Source organism: Polyergus mexicanus, unplaced genomic scaffold (genome assembly GCF_030449975.1).
Source record: "Polyergus mexicanus isolate NDT 795.1 unplaced genomic scaffold, iyPolMexi1.0 SCAF_3, whole genome shotgun sequence".
Classification (NCBI taxonomy): domain Eukaryota; kingdom Metazoa; phylum Arthropoda; class Insecta; order Hymenoptera; family Formicidae; genus Polyergus; species Polyergus mexicanus.
The window spans coordinates 4,779,600-4,798,954 of record NW_027223323.1 but is presented as its reverse complement, the minus strand read 5'-3'; the positions used below and the strand labels follow the sequence as shown (position 1 = coordinate 4,798,954).

At 43.5% G+C, this 19,355-nt stretch overlaps 1 protein-coding gene across 11 annotated transcripts in view; it reads right to left on the bottom strand.

Annotated features, from left to right (window-relative positions):
* Bru3 (bruno 3) overlaps window positions 1-19,355 on the bottom strand; it is a 384,657-nt gene that overhangs the window by 71,712 nt on the left and 293,590 nt on the right. Inside the window, exon 1 of one of the 11 annotated variants that reach the window (XM_070316024.1) lies at window positions 1,083-1,620. The exons of the other annotated variants lie outside the window; for them this stretch is intronic. Coding sequence (XP_070172125.1) covers window positions 1,083-1,133 — 51 coding nt within the window. The 5' untranslated portion in view covers window positions 1,134-1,620. Of the gene's footprint in view, window positions 1-1,082; window positions 1,621-19,355 lie in introns of those variants that run through there. 11 annotated transcript variants of the gene reach the window in all.

Below are 19,355 nucleotides of genomic sequence, written 5' to 3'. Positions count from 1 at the left end.
ATGTATCAGGAAATCAGTTTATTTAATAAACACGGTCCATTAAATTCATTCCTCAGAAACGCAAGGAGGATCGCTGGATTCTTCGAAAGCATACTTGTCGTAATATTCAAAATGACTCACGTGCTGTAAAATAGAAAATTGGCGCGATTAATTAGACTTAAACGCATGGCAATTCCCCCTCTCAAACCGTTGAATGACCGAACGCAGACACACCCGTGGCAGCGAAACAGCTGCTCTTGTATCTTAGCGTGCGTGCGCGCGAATCGCGCGTATGTCGTGTTCGCGTGTTGCCGTTAACGTATGCAAAGGGATGGCGAAGAGGAGAACCGCAGGGGGACTGGCGCGACGAGGGTGTTATTGTAAACGTTACGCATGCAGAAGCTGCTGCGCGACATATGGGTAGATAGATACGCGTCCGTTATATCCACGTCTGCGCGCGCAGGCTGTCAGAAATAGTCACGCGTAAACATGCGAGAATCTTTTACGATGCAAAAGAGCCGCGATAAGGCACCAACGGGAAAAAGAGAAGACAGGGGGCGAGGGAAAGGAATCCATGGAAATCGACAGCCGGTCGTAAACTCGCGAGAATCATATGCATTTTCACGCGTGCCCGTCAAGACGACGTCTTCCACGACGTCGTTCCTCTCCTCGGGAGAGGAGGACGTCTCGCTTTTACGATCTCCCCGTGCAGCATTTCCGCATACGTCGAGTCGTGTACGTCGAAAGCGGCTACGTGACTTGAATCCTGATGCGCGCATCACAGATGCTCGTACGGGGGCTCGGGAAGAAATCCGACATCCGCGGGGCCTAATTCCATCTCGTGATCCGCGTCGATCGATCGATTCGTCGTTCAGAGAATAGCGGGCGTTTTCTCTGCGATGTGTGAGGTGACAAATGTTTACACACACACACACACACACACACACACACACACACACACACACACACACACACACACACACACACACACAACTTCGTCCAAATGACACGTGGGCCACAGATGCCTTCCTCCTCCTTCATTAGGAGAGAGGAGTAGTAGTGTGGTCGGAGAAATTTAAAACTATTCGCGCAAGCGCACTCACCATTTGCAGGTCGTTCCGACGCGACGATACCACTTCCAGGATATGAACCATTGGTGAACAATCAAAAGCGGATGATCGTGATATTGGCGGGAACACGACCCGCGAACTTTTCCGACGAAACTGTCACTCGTCTTCGCGAACGCACAATGAGGTCGATTGTAATCGACGCGCGTCACGAGCGTGTATCACAGCGCGAAATGAAGAATTTGCGCCAAATATCTCGTCGATGTAGCACGTTGTTTCGCGCCACGTGAAGGATCCGGATCGGTATTGCGGTGAATCGCGTTATTATCCAGTTCGGCACACCGGATAAATTCTTAGAGGATATCTATAAGTTTTCTCGTCGTTTATCTCTTCTCCTTTTTCTTTCCATTGAGCGCAAGCGATAATTTCGGATGCCCTCGCTGATACGTAAATACGTAAGTACGCGGGATTCGGCCACGCGTGTCCGCGCAGAGAGAAAAGCACGAGCGAGCGCGACGATGAGAGCGAAAGGGATAGAGAGGACAAGAGCTATAGATAAAACCCCGAACGCAGCTCGCCCGCGACTGATTCCCCAGGCCTACACGCACCCTCTAGTTTTCTCCCTTTCATCCCCCACTACCCACCCTCTCGACCACTATCCCCTTCTCCCCCTCCCCCTCCTCTTCCTCCTCCTCCACCTCCGTCCTCGTCTGTCCCCGCTCCCTTCTCCCGCCAACCTCCCTGCTCCTCTTACCCTTCGTAAATCTCCCTCTTATCCCCTACGTGCGTCCCCCTCTCCGAACGCTACGCACCCTTTGCGAGAAAGCCCACGCACCCTCGAAGCAGCCGATATACGCTTCTCTCTTTCTCTCTCTCTCTCTCTCTCTCTCTCTCTCTCTCTCTCTCTCTCTTTATATTTGCCTCTTTATCTCTCCTCCGCCTTACGCATTTCCTCGATCTCTTTTGGCTCTCCGCCTTTCGTGGTATCGTAGTCTTTTTCTCGGCGTCCTTCTCTATCCTTCTATATCGGCGGAACCCCGTAACATTCGGCCAATCAAACGAGCGTGCGTGCGTTTTCAGGATCCCCGTGCTTGTAGTCCCTGAAGGAAAAAAAAAAGAAAAAAAACCTAGAACACGAGAGGAGAGAAGCTGGGGCTTCGGAACTAAGGATCGGGATTCTATCCTGGAAGGGATGTATATATGTGTGTATACACTTACGCATCCTATGGAAAGGCAGTAGGCGGGGATCTGTTCTAGGTCGAAGTCGTAATCGGTAAACGTTCTCCGAGACTTAGGTTTGTTTCACGAGATGAGATGAGGCGATATCTCTATTAACGTAGAATACACGACATCTTGTATTTTTTTTTTTTTTCGTGTATGTCGAACACAATAAATTATATTGGAAGAACTTAAGCACGAATAACAAAATTACAACTCGCAAAATTACTATCGCGATCGTATTTGTGTGCGATATTACGCGGTGTTCCTCGCGCGATGAAATTAGGTCACCATCGAACATTATCTCTCGTGAAGAAAGAATCACCGCTTGACGGAGCCAGATGAAATGTCTGTAAGTGACGTATGAGAGATCCGGCTTAATTCCCGCTATTCATGCGAAAATTTATCTTGCCGAGTGCTTAAGCGTAAGGAGATGCATTTCGGATCCCCGAATACATCGCTCGAAAGGAGGCAAAATAAAGGAAGCGAATGGAGAGGAAGGACGCGAAAGGACCCGCAGTTAACCTCTCGACTTCGCTCCCTCCTTTCGTTCGGGGGATTTGTTGGTCCAGAAGGACCACTCGTACGTACATTCGCGAAACTCTCTGCCAAGCTCTCTCTCGTCATATCCCTCCCTTCCTCCCACTTTCTACTGACATCATCCGCAGTTCGCGTTTTTAAAGGGCGTACAAAGGCCACCGGAAATTGCTGCTGGCTCTTCCGACGTTACGGCCGTTTCTATATCTGTCCTTCTTTCCCATCTGCCGATCGTTTCTCTCTCTCTCTCTCTCTCTCTCTCTCTCTCTCTCTCTCTCTCTCTCTCTCTCTCTATCCTTCTTCTGCCTAGTTCACGTATATCTTTTTTTCTTCTCTTTTTATCCATCTTCCTCTTCTTCTACCATCAACGATTTCACGAGTAGGTACCTACCGAGGCGGCAAGAGTTCCGATAATAGCGGATTTGGATAGTGGCTCGACCGCTTCTGCTTCTACGAGGACGAGATGCGACGACGAATGATCGTCGGCTACGGACTTGGCTTTAACGAAGTACGATCGTAGCGGGGTATATCGTGCGAAACGTCTGTCTCCCTCGAATTATTCGCTGCAGTAGTAGGTAAGCGAGCGATAATAGACGGGAGAGAGTGGTCATCGGTCGGCTGTTTAATGCGCGATCCACTTTACGGACGTTGTGTTTCGTTCTTAATGTTCGTGATTTCCGGAATACACTGCACACCAATAAAAAAAAAAACGAATTTTACTACTAATATAATATCAGAATTAATTTGAATTAAATATCTAATTATGCATAATTTATGTCATATTTATCAACTTTGATTAATCATTATTATCATTATTTCATTTGTGATACTCATGTCATATACACTTCATATACATGTATAACTTATTTACTCTATTTATTAGGAAAGAGTTTTATTAAAAAATAAATTCTATCTTTGCTTATAACAAAAATTAAGTGATCCATGTGTAATTATAAATCATTTGAATCTGTGTTAAATTCACTTCATTAATAATTAGACGTTTAGATATTATTACGTGATTTTTCTGCACGGAATTGCATTATCTAATTCGAAATTACGATGATATTCGTCGTTGAAAAAGTTGAATCGCGTTTGTGAGTTACTAAGAGGGTAAAGTAAGAGTCTGCAAAACGCAGCGTGCTCCAGAGCTGCTGACTAGGCCGAAGTATTTACCCAGCGGCGAAGGGTGAAGATGGACGCGCACGAGGAAAGGAGAAGCAAGTGAAAGTTCGTAAGGAAAACTCCAACGAACCAGGCCGCGTTGCTTTTTGATGACTTCGGCGAACTTTGCCTCAGGACGATGAGGTCTAGGAAGGACTTCGAAACTCGAACGTCGATATGGAAAGTGCGGGAGCCCGGATGTTATGGATTACGCGATCAATCTCGTGCGAAAATGGCGAAAAGTTCGCGGGCCGTGAAGCGCGCGAGAAAAAAAAGAAGTTTCACCGTTTCATTCGCCTGTTCCCACATTCCTGCATCCGCGCGATGCTTCGCGATCACTTTTACGTCTGCTATTGTGGCAAGATCGATTCCATGAATTCGTGATGTGCTCCGCGCAAGACGAATGATCTTTCGACAGACGTGTTACATTCGAAGAGATATCGACTTCTTTATACCTGGATATGTTCGTGTGCCATCTTAATAGAAAAGCTGAATACTAATACGAATGATTTAGATAGATAACTTTTTAGATATTTGCAACTTTTATGTTTCTGCAATGGAAAACTGTCGTTCTTTCTTCTCTAATTGAGATATGTTTACATGACATAAAAAAATTAATGGCGAAGATAAACGATCGCTTATGTCGACGTAGATCTAGTTTTCGTGAGCTAGTATCCGCGGACTTTATTCGTTAGTATATTCAATATTCATAGACGCCGCGCTCATATTCTCGCATTAATTTAGTGAAATTTCGCGACGTAATCGCATGCGATCCGTTACGTCACCTGATGTCGGCAATTCGAAGTCGATCGATCTTTCATAATTTACGGATGATCCTTGACCGTTTACGGCTAGACGTCCACTCATCTTCCATCAAACTCGTACGTGGCGCGACGACTTCAGCTCTCCATCCTATTTCCACATCTCTTTTGATGCGCGAGTCCTCGCGTCACATGCCTGATTGCAATATTTTCGAAATTCTCCGATGGCCGACACCTGTTGTTCGTTTTTAACTCAGGCTTTTATCCCGAGACACTTATATATTGCGCGGAATCGTAATAAAATGTAATAACGCGAAGATACGATAATGCGATGCAAGTAGATTTTAATGTTCTCAAGAATGATATCGCGGAGGTTGAAGTAGCGCTCTCTCGAGAATACGGTGAAATCTGATCACGAATGATATCATCGCGATACGGTATATCCGGGCCGGCGATATTATTCATACGCGGTATGCGTTTATAAAGAAGCTATACAGGCTAGGGTGGAGAGATGCGATCGCGTGGACGCTGGGGCAAAATTCTCCCCATGGCAACCCGCGGAAGAGGCCGGAGTCTGCGATTAGCGACCCTTTCTAACTCGCAACCCTCGATATTCCCTCTACGAAGACCCTCTTCCTCGCTCCGTGACTCTTCAACATTCTCCGTATTACCTTCTCCTTATTACCTTTCCTCTTTACTCGCCGATTCTTATTCTCCTTCTTTACCCACTGATTTTTCATTCATTGTGGAGAAGTCTCGTTTGCGTTCTATTTTATTTTATTTTTTTGTCACGATATTTTCATTCTCGTTCTTTGATCCATCTAATCGCAGACTATGTTTCGAATTTATCGCTTTAACAATGGTTTTTTATAGTTTCCTTGCTCCTCCATTGTAAAAAAAGTCTTTTAACAAGAGAGTTAAATGTGAACGCAAATACTTGCGATCTTTTATATAATCAAGAAGGCTCATACAAAAGTAGATTGTTTCGTGATTGATCGATCGTGCGTAAGAAATGAAAAAGCGATCGAGTTTTAGGAGGATTACCGATGGCATCAGCGCGCTGCCCTTTTCGTTGCGCTTGAGCTCTTATGCTCGAGCAGACACACGCAATCAGCTAGTTATTTTGATAGCTAGAGAAAGAGAGCAAAGGAGAATGAGAGAAAGAGAGAAAGAGAGAGAGAGAGAGAGAGAGAGAGAGAGAGAGAGAGAGAGAGAACCGTGCCATCTGCGTTATTTCTCGGGGAGATAAAAGTATAGATGACCGTGTATACATATATGATTTTGATATTCGAAGCTCATTTATTATTGCTAAAATTTCAAAACGATTATTTGCTGTTAAGTAAAGATCATTAATATTATGGCAAACATTAATTTATAATAACTTTATTAGTGTCGAACTAATTTAAGCTAATAACAATTGAAACAATATGGATATTAATCCACAATAACGGCAAAAATGTGAGAAGGTACAGCTGTGTACATATAAGCATTTGTGTGGGTATAGTAATTCTTAAATGGCAGTAACAGACCAAAATAAGCGGTCCGTGAACAATATGAACGAGCATAAAGAAATCAATCTCTTAAAATAACATTTTAATTAATTCATTACAAGCAATAAGATGTATGAAATGATAAAAATATTTAATAGAAATAATCATAGGAGTTTATCGAGAATTCACAAGACAAAAATGATGATTACTGTAGCAATTGATTTCATTGTACGGGAAAAACGCGTGTAGTCATGATGCGGCGTTTCAATATAGGGGAAGGAGGAAAATTACTAGATAGCGCACAATTGCGACGAGGGGTGGTTCGAAAGGATGAAGGGGAGAGCAGGCCAGGTGTATTAAAAGTCAGGCTGACTGTGCGAAGTACAATGACCTCGAGTCATATCGATGTTCGATCTCCGATGTCCATCTCCCTTACATTTATTTTACGAGCAAATAAGGCATAAATGCATAGATTTCCTGATCAGCAGTATCTCATATTAATTTTTGTTATAATCGGAAAAAGCTTTATGTGTTTCCACGATTGTGAGACCATGCTGGAGACGTATGAGATTTTCAGAAATTCTATTTCCTTCAGGGAAACGATCGGACGCGGATACTTCGTAAATTAATTAGGCTAAGCCGCAGCTTCGTTCTTCTCATTCTATCCCCCTGTCTTTACTGGATATTGGCTATAAATAATGGAATTATGTAACTGCTTCTTGCTGAGAGGGGAGGACAAAAAGCCGTTTCGTTTCGCCTCAACCCTCTGCGCCCTACTTCGTTCTCCCTCTGACAATTTCGCGGCACACGCTTTTCTACTATCACTTCCACTTTTGTATTATCCCACTTTTGTTCCTCGTTGCTCTTTCAATTTTTAAGCTCGAGTAAGACTTGGTAACGCAACCACAAAGATTCTGAGAGAATTGCATTAAACGGAAATTCGCGACATTGAACGAGACATTGCTTCTTTATATCTTCGAAATTGTCCGTCATGATATAATTTTCAATGTTAAAAATCGTTTCTCATTTTGTATTATGCTTTCATTTTTTAATCTCTGCATTTTCTTAAATCAATGAATTGAACGATCTAATATTTACTTATCTATTGTTATGTTTAAAAAATACTTCTATATAAAGAGATTTACTGTAATGTATATGTGTAAATGTATATACAAATATATAAATATAAGATTCTGTTTATCTATTTCGTGAAATAACGTCCAAACGCTTTAGTTAATGTTTGTCTCTTTTCATTTTTCTTTATTTCATAGGCGGATATTGATCGGATATATAAAACAACATTACGCGATATTGCTTTGTCCACACTCTACGACACAGTTGAGAAAATTATAGATAAAGTAGGAGTGTGCGTTAAATTGGAAGGCGTCGGCTTTGTTTACCACGTTCCAGAGTTTACGAAGAGTAATAGCTACTATCGATTCTTTCTCTCTCTCTCTCTCTCTCTCTCTCTCTCTCTCTCTCTCTCAGTATCATCCTCTGAAAGGCTCTATGTAATAGACAATTTTATAATCTGCGGTTTTCCTTTCATTGTTTATTATTTTAATAATAATATTCGATTGTATGTGTTGGTACAGCAGAATACTCGTGTAAAACTAGTAGTCACATTCTATTAATATATATAAATATATATATATATAAATTGATATATAATAATTGATAGTAGCTATTTTTGATAATAATGGTTAATGATAACGAAAGCTACATATTTAAACCAAGATGTTTGAACTAACCGTATAAATGTTACATCAAAAGGATATAACGTATGCTACACGAAAATTTACATCAATAATATTTATTCTAATTAAATTTTTCTGTTGTTTTCATCGAACTGACAAAGGAGGCCAATCGATCGTACATATCCATGTATATAAATTACACCTGCACATATATTACCCCTGCTAATGGTGCGCACTAGCGTTTATGGTTTATTATGTCTTACAGTTCAATGAGTTAAATGAAAAATCGATAATTTCCAAATTTTTCTCACTAATCATAACATAAATTGGTCATTTTTTCGTCCATGCTGTGCTTATATTGTGTCACTAACTGCTTTGGTTCGCTTTTGTAATAATCTGTAGTCTTAGCTAAATATAATAAGATTTAATATGACATAAGTAAAAATAATTAGCCTCTTCATAAATTATAAAATATACAATAGATTCTTCTACATCTTTTATCAGTGACTCTGTCCCTCAATGTCAGTATTTATTATTATATAGTAAATAATTTACAATGACATTAAAATGTTATAAATACATCTAATTTCATACAATTTATTAAAATTGTATTACATTTTTGATCAAAAAACTAGATATGGTATTCAATCTTTATAATAAAGGGGATATAGTTTTATAAAGTCGTTATTTTGTATCATTTTATAAAAAAGAGAAATCTCTCTTATAATACCTGTTTTATAAGACAATACAAAATTCCGAGAACGATGGTTAATTGGATTATTCACAATATAATATACGCCACTAATGACAGTTTCAATAATTTTCCTTACAAACTCTAATAAGTTTCGGATCACCGCGCAATAAAAAACTACAATAACAGTGAAATAATCACTATATTACAAAATAAGCTTATCCATACAGTTGTCCATTATTTTGTCTATATTATACATTCGGGAATGCGCAGCGAATAAAACGGAGACAGAGACTTTGCTGCGACGGAGGTCCTGACCTCTGCGCGCTGTGTGTCTCTCGTTTTTTTTTTCACTTTACAAGCAATAAGCGCGACATAATCGCACGAGAAACGCGAAAGGCACCCACGGCTCCCGACACGGTGGCGAACACGGACGAGGGAGGATATTTTCCTCTTTTTTTTTTTATATGTTAGCGCACGAATACATCCGCGCAGGCCACAGGGCAGAAACGGTCGCGTGCATAATGTATGAGCGACGCGAAAGCCCGTCATTTCAAGCCGCACAGCCGTTTTCCTTTTGTGACATCGATCTGGTGGTGTCTCAATAATTCAGCGCGGGAACGGCGCAAGGCGTATACCCGCCACTACCACCACCACCACCACCACCATCACCACCACCACCACCACCACCATCGCACTATTTCTCGGCTACCATTACTCGCGATCGCAATCGTCGTCGTCGACTGCATCATCGTCGGCGACACCATACGTAGCTCTTTCCTATTTCTTTCTCAAGGTTCCAGTACATTCACCATCAAGTTCAAAAACGCTCCTCGTCGCACGCACGAACCCATCCGCGCCACGATCGGACTCGCCAACCCGCCGACATTCCCCTTATTCAATTCCCCCCTCTCCCTCCCTCCCCCCTTCCCCCTCCCGCCAATGAAAAAGACAGTACGCGTCAGCCTTCGTCGGTCACCCTCGATACGCGAACCCTCGGCCACGCGACCTCGACAATGCCACCCTAGTGTCTGACTGTCACCGACAAACGCCTGACTATGAGGTAACGACAAATTAACGCTGCGAGACGTAGCCGCGTGGCAAAGCCGCGATGGAAGTGTTTTATATAGGGAAATCCGGAAATGAGGTAAATTCGTTAGGGGCGGAAAAGAAAGCGAGGAGATAAAAGGAAATGTGAGAAAAAAAAAGATAGATATTTTATTAAATATATTTTAGGACAGCATCCCTCTCTATCGAGTAGCCATTACGTGTGGAACATATCACACGTGAAATAATGCAACGAAGTAAAAAAGTAAAGAAAAATAATAAAATAAATTATATTAAAGTAATGATATAAATATATTTAGAATAGTGAAAAATATGTGTGCCGTAAAATAACAAATCAAATATAAAGATCGAGCTAAGTGTACATAAATAAATAATATAAATGATTATATAATATCTGAGATAATTGTGAAAGCATGTTTTTCGGTAATAAAAATATTTTAAATGAACATTTTAAATTGTAAATAAATACGATTATTACATAATTATTAATCAGCTAATTTTATTATACTATAATTTGCATATATTTGTATATTTTTGTAAATAAAACGTTTTTTGTCGAAAAAAACGTTTAAGCGCACTATATAATGCTATTTAAATGAAAATATCAAATCGCATATAAAAGAAAAGGAAGTTTAACATATAGTTTGACACATCTTTAGTCTTTCCGGTGCCAGAGTAAAGTATACTAGTTTCTTCGTCTCCCGTATGAGGATATGCACGAGTTTTTTGCATTCTAACCGCTGTCGTAGTATTTTAATATTGTAAGCGGAGAAAGACTTGAAATATCTTCTTCGTTCGTACAAAGATCAGAGCGCTGAACTTTTATATGCAAAATATGTAAAACTTTATTTATTACATATACAGAATATGTATTCATTTTTAAATTAATGTTTGCGAGAATAATTTTTAATATTTTTAATGTCATAGGGTATAGACTTATTATTAAATTAAGCACATAATTATATTTTTAACACCGCAAAAATTTATGAAATAGATGCACGATAATAATGTTATTTACATCAACTTGCTTATGAAAGAAAATATATTGTAGCATCATTATTTTCTCGTCTTTTTTCAGAAAATACCTCATAATATTTATAGAAAAAAAAAAAAATTCATTACATAGCTATGCGAAGCATGTGATATAAACGTTTATAATGTGCGTAGACTTTGAAATTAATCCCTTTATGCGTGTACAGGTTCACAGACTAAGTACAAAGCCAACAAGCTTGTATATTAACTTCATGCATTAGCTAGCATAAGTAGATTACAGTTACTCGTCGACTTTGCGAGTGTTCATATAAAGTCGACCGTATTGCATATTCACGTCATGGATGTGCCGACATAATTATAACATGTTAACCAAAGTTATATGTACCAGAAATGCCAAGTGATAAATTGAAAAAGTTAAGATCCGATGAAGAAAAGTACGCGCGCGATCCACGCGTCGACGAAAGAGAAGGATTGTATTGCACAAAGGGATATACATCTTTCGCGATGTAATGTCCGCGAGCTTTTAGCCTTCTCGTATTTCGCCGGGTAGATGCATCTTCCGACGCGAGCAGATTCTTTTGTAAGCACATTTCGCGCTTTGTGTCTGTCCATGGTCGTAATGCGCTCTGCTTCCTCTCTCTCTCTCTCTCTCTCTCGCTCCGTATCCCCCTGGCTGCGAAATTAAGGTCTCGCGCGTTGCATCTAATTTCGCGAGCTCGAAAAGCCGAGTTTCAAGTGCGAGAGACAATATTTCGCAAGCTGTCGCTTTAATTCGCGGGGGACAAATTAAAGTACCTCCGGTCGAGTCTCTTCTCCCGCTCGGTAGACGAAATATCTCGCCCGTTTCGCGATAGCGATGAAAAGAGACCGGGGATGATAACCGAGGTAGAGGATAGGCCTTGTGTAGGAGGGCTCTGGAGGACGCGTTAAAGGGACGGCGCAGGGGATAGAGGTAGTACCGAGGGTAGTATCGAGGGCAACTGATATCGACTGGAGGGACACATCCTCGGTCTCGACGGCAGGAGAGAAAAGGGAGAGACGCACTATCTTATGTAATATTTACCTCTCGTGCCTCCTCATCTACTCTTCGCGCTACCTATTCTCTCTTATGCTCTTGCCGCCCCCTCTTATGATTCCCCATCGCTACGGGTATGTATGTATATCTATATATATCGTCCGATGCTTCTACGAGCTTCCTCTCTCATCCGCCTCTTGTTCTTTCTATCAACACACCACCTTTTCTTCGTTGCACGTACAATCTACGTGCCGTGTATCGGCGTGTAACAACCGCCGACGCGTCCTTTTGTTCACGTCGAGATAACTATCGTCGATCGTTACGACGTTGGTATTACACCCCAAGGCGATAATACCCGTGGGTGTAATAGATTCGCGGAATTTCCGAACGAAAATTGTGATCCGCAACCGCGTCGAGTTCGTCGTCGCGTCGCGTTAGTTCTGGTCGGTTTAGATACCGCCAAATTCCACGGCGGTTATCGTAGCTCGAACTTTATCGTCAAGTAATGGCGACGGTTACTTGCCCTGGTGGTTCGCGAGTTACGTCCAAGTTGGTCTTCTTGGCAGCCCTTTAGCCGTTCTGCATCAGCGTGTCTCTTCTGCATCTGCATCAACGTGTTAAATTACATTCAACGCGCGCGGATTTTAACTATTAATTCTACGCTCTCGACGCGATCGTGTAATCCAAGTGCAGCGTGCGCGATCAATTCGCGTCAAATCGATGCAAGTTTTATCGTGAATTAATGCGTCCTACCTCCGACGATTAGTTATGTAACACATCGATAACGTTAATCGCGGGTAATTCGATCGAAACATAAAACTTAACACGGAACACGAGATTGAGAGGGATCATAATTATTATGATTACCCGTTCTCTTTCTCTCTCTCTCTCTCTCTTCCCTCCCCCCCCCCTCTCTCTCTCTCACTCACACACAGAATTGTGGGAGGGAAAAAGCAAAGCGCTCGAAATCCGGTTCTCTCCCCCTTATTCTGTTTTCATAGTCGCGTTTCTCTGTAACGTCCCTTTTTTTTTTCTCTTTCGAGTCACTTTGCCGTTCCATCCACCACGCGCCCGCGCCGCCGTAATCAGGTTGCCGCTTAATGCCCGTGAAACTGAATAAAAATGCAATAGAGCGTCACGAGGTTATCGAAATCCACTTTGCCGTAGCGCAGTGCGCGCTGCGTGCTGCGCGATATATCGATTCGTCCACTTTGTGAGCGGACGGACGGGCGACGGCTCGCTCGAAAACACATTGGTCCGCGGACGGCAGGGTTGAATGTGTCGAGGACCGTGACAGAGAGGGTGAGGAGAGGAAAGGGGGTGAGGGAAGGAGGAAGGGAGAGATATAGGGGGACCGCGGGGTGACGCGCCGATGTTGAAGAGGCCGAGAGTGGTACGGCGAAGGGTCGAGGCAGGTTGCTTTCTAACAGAAATACGGAGGGAGAGGGACGATGTGGTAGGGCGCTTTCGCGAAGTTCTTCGGCAGAGCTTGACCGGGACGTTGACAGCGGAGAATCGAGGTCGAGGCGAGCGCGGTTGAACTTTCTGTCAAAGTGTACGTGTTGTACAGCGCGCGCGGGTAGCCCCTCGATCACCCGGACGAAATCAAAGCGTAAAATCAGCGAAAGCTTTTAATGCCGGAGCGCGACGGAGAGTCGAGTGATCGAGGTTGGCGGTACGCTATATTTTTCTTCACTCCACCGTCGTGCTTCATCCCCCATCGTCCTTTCCCTCTTCCCTCTCGCCCTTCCGCCCGTCACTGCACTCCTCCGGCCGCTCTGCCTCAATTTTTTTCTATGCAGTCAAACGGGAAGGATTTCGGGGATGGAATTCGGATCGTTTCTCCCGCCCCGAGACTGCCTGACGCATACGTGGTATTAATGCAAATTCATGTCGCGCTCATTCCGCGTTTTCTCGCTCGAGAGCGAAAGAGAGAATGACGTTTTGGGATATCAGTTTATATCGGGGAGCGCGGCGCGATGCGGCGAGGAAGTTTACATTTGTGGATGTTGCGCTGTTTGTTTTGCGCGATGCAAAACTCGATAAGGCATGAAATTGTCGGTAAACAAGTCATGCCTGAGTCCTACTTTGATTTACCGAAAGAGCAAAGATCGCAGCGAGACGCACCATCCAGCAAGTTTGCAGCTTCGGTCGCTGTGTATTCGCATTCCAACTTTCTTTTCCGAGTTTGCGTGAATAAATTCAACTTCCGCATTAAATAATATCACTGCATCACCGTGCTGAATTTCTTTTAAGTTGCGTCAAGAGGCGAAATAAATCGAGAGAGACAAGAGCGAGAGCGTATCGGGGGAGGTAGGGGGAAGGGGTGGGGGGTAGCTGTTTGAACATCCGCGGATCTTTTCAAACGGAATCGATCCCTGTCGCCATAATAATCCGGTTAGATCGTAGTTACGTCATGATTCTACAAACTGCCGGTATCGAATATAATACAGCCACCCTTTAATAACGACGGCAATGCGCGCACAGGAGGACCGCTGTTGCGTAACGCGACGCAAACTGCGGCTATATTTAACCATGACAACGAGTCGCGCACGATTGTCTGTACCGGTTTATATAATCATACGCGCGCGCAAGCTGGTACATGTGCAATTTGCAAAAGGCACCGAACGATAATGACGGCGCCCGGAGACATATTAAAGGTGAATTGCCGAAACAACGACCGGCGGTGAGCGGTGCCATAACTCGCTCGACGGATGACCGACGAGCTCGCTAGAGAGCTCCTCCGGGTGCCGTTGACCCTTGAGTGACCCAACGTGACAGGCCGTAACGACGAGCACACTCCTCGGAGACCCCGGCTTGATGAGGGTCCAAGATGGATACCCGGCAATATTTTCGCGCGCGAGGTGTCGCGGTGACTTTTCCCGAAACTTCCCTCGTCCGTCGTCTTGTCGGCGGTCGTCTCTGCCGCCGTTGTCCTCTTCGTTGTCCTGAGCGTTCTCGTGATCGTTGTCGGCGTCATGGGAGCACGAACGCGAAAGAAGCAGACATCGCGGTGCAGAAAACTTTCGACTCCAAATGTTCTTTGTTTCTCGCTACGTGCATGTGTTTCGGGAGCGATGCCATGTATTTTGCCGCAAGCACCGGCTGGCTGGATACATTTTCCGCGACGGCTCACCGGGAAATGCATCTGTGTTCGCGTCATTATTAATAATCCCTCTGTACGTGCTTCGCGCGCGTGGCATTCGAGCCGTTTTATTTGCGTGCTTCCGGGCATTTATAGAAAAAGTAAATTAATCCTTTCTCATAGTGCCCCCTTCCAGTTTCTTTCCCTGCGTTACTACATTTTTCTCTGTATATTCCGCGAATAATTTATTATTTTCATATCTCCAATTTTTTTTTTCTTTCTAAGATACACCTATCTTGTCTTAATCGGTGTCATCTTAAGCATACGTTACGACGGTTGCGTACGCGTTAACCGTATCTTCAAATTACGCCATGTTCTTCTTTTCATTTCATTTACGAGAAACGCACAGATGAGTGGACGGAAATAAAAAAGGTGCAAAATACAGTTTAAAGATAGATGACAATTTTAACGAACGATTTCATCGTCGCTCCTTCGTTTTGTTTTGTACAGTAAAATTGTCCGCGCCATTTCTTCGGCAATGTGGCGGCATTTATCTTAGATTAATCTAGGAAAGTGGGTGCGTCTCGTCGATATAGTTTTCGACTCGAGTCAGATATGATAAACGCGGCCTTCGTTTCTCTTCTGCTTTACCATATAACGACAAGCGGATTTTATATGAGATGTAGATAGACCACGATGCCAATCAATGTTACTTTGGAATCCACTTGAATTTATTTTGCCGAGATATGAATAGTTTAAGTGAAAGAAGATATTGCTTCGAAATTCATACAATCAACATTTATTACGATTAAATTCTTCGAGACAAAAAAAAAGCGTTTTTATTTTCAGAGAAGCATCATATTTTCGAACAATTAATAAGTCTCTTAAGAAATGAGCGAAAATTAATGTTAGATTGTCTTCGTCGGCAGTCTATAATCGCAAATCGGTCCTAGCGTGCCAACACGTAACACGTAACTGTATACTGTAAGATAATTCCATTTCTGCTCAATATGCAATCAGGTAATAAGGCACTGCTTGATGACCCGGAGGTGTATCAGTGCCTGAAGCGGGCGCTAACGCAAACGAACTTTGCTTCGTTACCTGTTTGAATATTCAGGAGTTTCGCGCGTGCCTGCGGCCATTTGCCGAGGCTCAATATGTTTGGCAATATGTAGATAGCCCCATAAATATCGATGGCGCATAAGGGATGCCTCGTAGAGGTGTATCGTCGAGATATGGGATGTACCGAGGGTAGGAGAGAGGGAGGGAACGTTGTATTATATCGTCTGACGTCGCGATCGTAAACTGGCAAATCCGCCAAATGGTCGTCGACACGATCTCTCAGCATCTCGCGAGACACTTGGAAAGATTTTTAAGATTTTTCGCGGATTGAACGCACTCTGGCACCTTGGAAAACCAATACGATGTGTCGTGAACGTTAAATCTCCGCGCGGACCGACTTAAAAGAAAAATATAAAAGAACGAGTTTCTTTGAGCTGAGAGAACAAATCGATATCAAGCAAAAGTTTTATTTTTTTATCTAAAAAAAAAAAACACGCTGATACTCGTTTTCAATAAGATAAAAAATATAAAAATTAATTATTTAAAAATATATTTCTCGGAAATTATTGTTTAAAGTGCTTTTTTTTTTAAAAAAAAAAGAGCGAAAGATATGGCTTTTGAGTTTGATTAAAAATTTTCGATAACCATTTATCACGTAGCTTATGCATACAAATGAATGATAAAATAAATTTGCCTTGACATTTTTCCGATGTTACAGGTGCAGGCTGAAACTTGGTGAATATAATAAGACGATACGTTTGACCCGGTATGATAAGGTTCACTTCGTAACATCGGTACATCGTAACTTCGATGGCGACTCGCGTTCCCGTTTCTCGAGTCCCGTTTGTTTAGCAATTTCACGGCTTAGTTACCATCTCTAATCCGGTCGAGTCAGCGACAGCACTTCTCTTTACGAGTGTAGTCCGCGGCAACGACGTATCGTATCATTCGTGGGGTGGTGTATCTTCGGTGTGCGCGCTCTTGCAGCACGTACACACACGACGAACGGCACGCCGATATGCACAACTTGGGAAGTCCTTGCGAAAGTTGTTACCGCTATAACATTCAAGCGCGTTTGATGGAAGCGTATAAATGTAAATGTAGGCACAGGTCGCCGCGCGATTTATGCATAAATAGAACTTTTGCGCGTATTAGACGAAGGGAAATGAAAATTCTGCTTGCGCGCGAAATGTAATAAAGCGGCGTTATTCCGTAGCGAGATTTCCATAAGCAACGCTGTAAATCCCGCTAATATTTTCTACAATATTTCACGCGATCTCTATATACACGCAGGAAGGACAGCGATATCGCGCTGACGAAACTTGCGGAAGGATCAATTCCTTATGTCGACAACCGGACTGTCTCTTCCGCTGCGCGAGGACAACGCGTATTTCAATGATCGACCAGACGTCGCGCGACGTCGTACAGGCGTCGTCGGCGACAGACCGATAATCCTAAATATCGACGTACCGTCCTCCCACGAGGACACGTCGCCATCAGGAAGCAATTCATATTAAAGTCCCGCGCGATCGGGTCGGGATTGGTGGATCTGGGGCAGGCAGTTGCCACATTGAGAATCGTAAAGAATTCTGGGGGAGAGAGAGAGAGAGAGAGAGAGAGAGAGGCGATTCCGAAGGTTTTCGTCCTAGACAGGGGAGAGCTGAAGGCAGTTGAGAGCGGCAGAAAGCAGTTCTATGGGCTGGCTTATCGCTTGCGAACAGGCGCGCTTTTTCCTCCGGCTCTCTTTTCTCGCTTTCCCTCCCTCGGCCATTTTCCTAAGCACCGAACGTTCTCCGCGATGCTACCATCCATTCTTTCTCTCTCTCTCTCTCTCTCTCTCTCTCTCTCAACCTGTTCTTCCCTTTGCACTGTACTCGTTCTGCGTGTCGCGCCGTGACGCTCTTACGCCTCACCACGCACATGCTGATATTATTATTAAATTATACTTATATCCGCCCCACCGTGTATATTTACCGCCTCTTCTTACAAGCATTTAACGCGTCGATTGTATAATACGAATATCAAAAGTATACGACTCTCGACTGTCAGTTTATTCTCGATTCGCCGCGATAATGTTCGTACATTACGTTAGACAGATTACATTACGAAAAAGAGGTCCCCATGCCTTAGAGCGAAATGATGATCAGCAGAATTACGATCAGCTTAAAGGGTTGTCGTCCTAATCTAATGATATCGAAGCGTTCTCGTCGTTCGAGAAAATTGTACCAGTTCGCTATTATGATCTCCGAGAAAGAGTGAGAGAGAGTGAGAGAGAGAGAGAGAGGGGAGGAGGGCAGGCGACGTTTTCCAGAAAAATAACGACTCTAATAATCCCGGTAGGCAGGTCGGTTTTCCTCCGCCCCGTCTTTAAGCCGTCGTCCCGCTTCTCCAGCAGTCGCTTTTCGGAATCGCACCGGCGAAGGAACTGTTTTCGGAAAGAACTTTTCTTCTCCTTTTCTCTCGCTCCTCGCTCATCTCTCTTCTATCTCTCCTCTGCCTTCTATTATATTTGCCGAATCTTGTCTCTTTCTACCTGACACGCGGGAGTAGATACTCGCGCCCAGATATTTCGAGGGTTTCCCATTTCCACCCCTGGAGGCGAGGAGTATAGGAGCGAGTAAAGGGGGATGGAAACGAGCACAATTCGCATGGGGGAGAACCTCGACCTTCCTCCAACCTTCATTCGGAACTGCCGGATAACATCGATCCGAAAACATTCGAGTATGGGCTGGCTGTATGAGCGTGCAAGAACCGGAACAGAGCAAAAGAGGGTCAATTATCATGGTTTGATACTTCGTTCATCGTTTCTTCTATTTTTCTCGCGGATTTCCGTTTCATCGTAATTTCGCCGATTGTGATATTCAGAAGTCGTTGAGTTTGCAACTTACTCAATGTTGGTCGTTTCAGGGATTTAAGAAAGTTATAAGGGTTAAGGGATTCGTTTTGACATACATATATAGTCATCGTTTATAACATCTATTTCCATTTAGACATTTCCAGTTTCAGGCGTTTTTCAATTTTTCGCTTCTCCTCTGCTTACTTCATTAGATACGATACACACGAGTACGGACTACATCCGGTACATTAAATCGTGGCAGATTAATGTACGTTAATTAGTTTAAGTAATCGATTATTCATTCTCTTTCGGCCACTTCCGTGAATTTTACGTTAGTTTTACTTCGGATCGCGCACACTCGCGCAGTCCCTTTCATAGCTACGTTCCTTCGCGTCTCACCCTTTCCTCTCGCGTTGCTGTGCAATTTCTCTTTCTCCGCGTCTCTGTCGATCTCTCTTTCTCTTTCGCCCTGGAAACGTACTGGCCCGAGGGGGTCACCGAGTAATTGGTTTCATTCCCGAGGAGACAGGCTCTCGTCCCGGGTTCGAAACGGTACCGACGGTATCCCGGAATCCAGGCGCCTAGGTGCTCTGTAGCCGGTGCTGCCTGCCGTAGACGGCTAAGTAACGTACTTTCCTCGGATAATTATGCAGATGAAGCCGTTAGTTATGATAACGCCGCTGAGAACCTGGTTG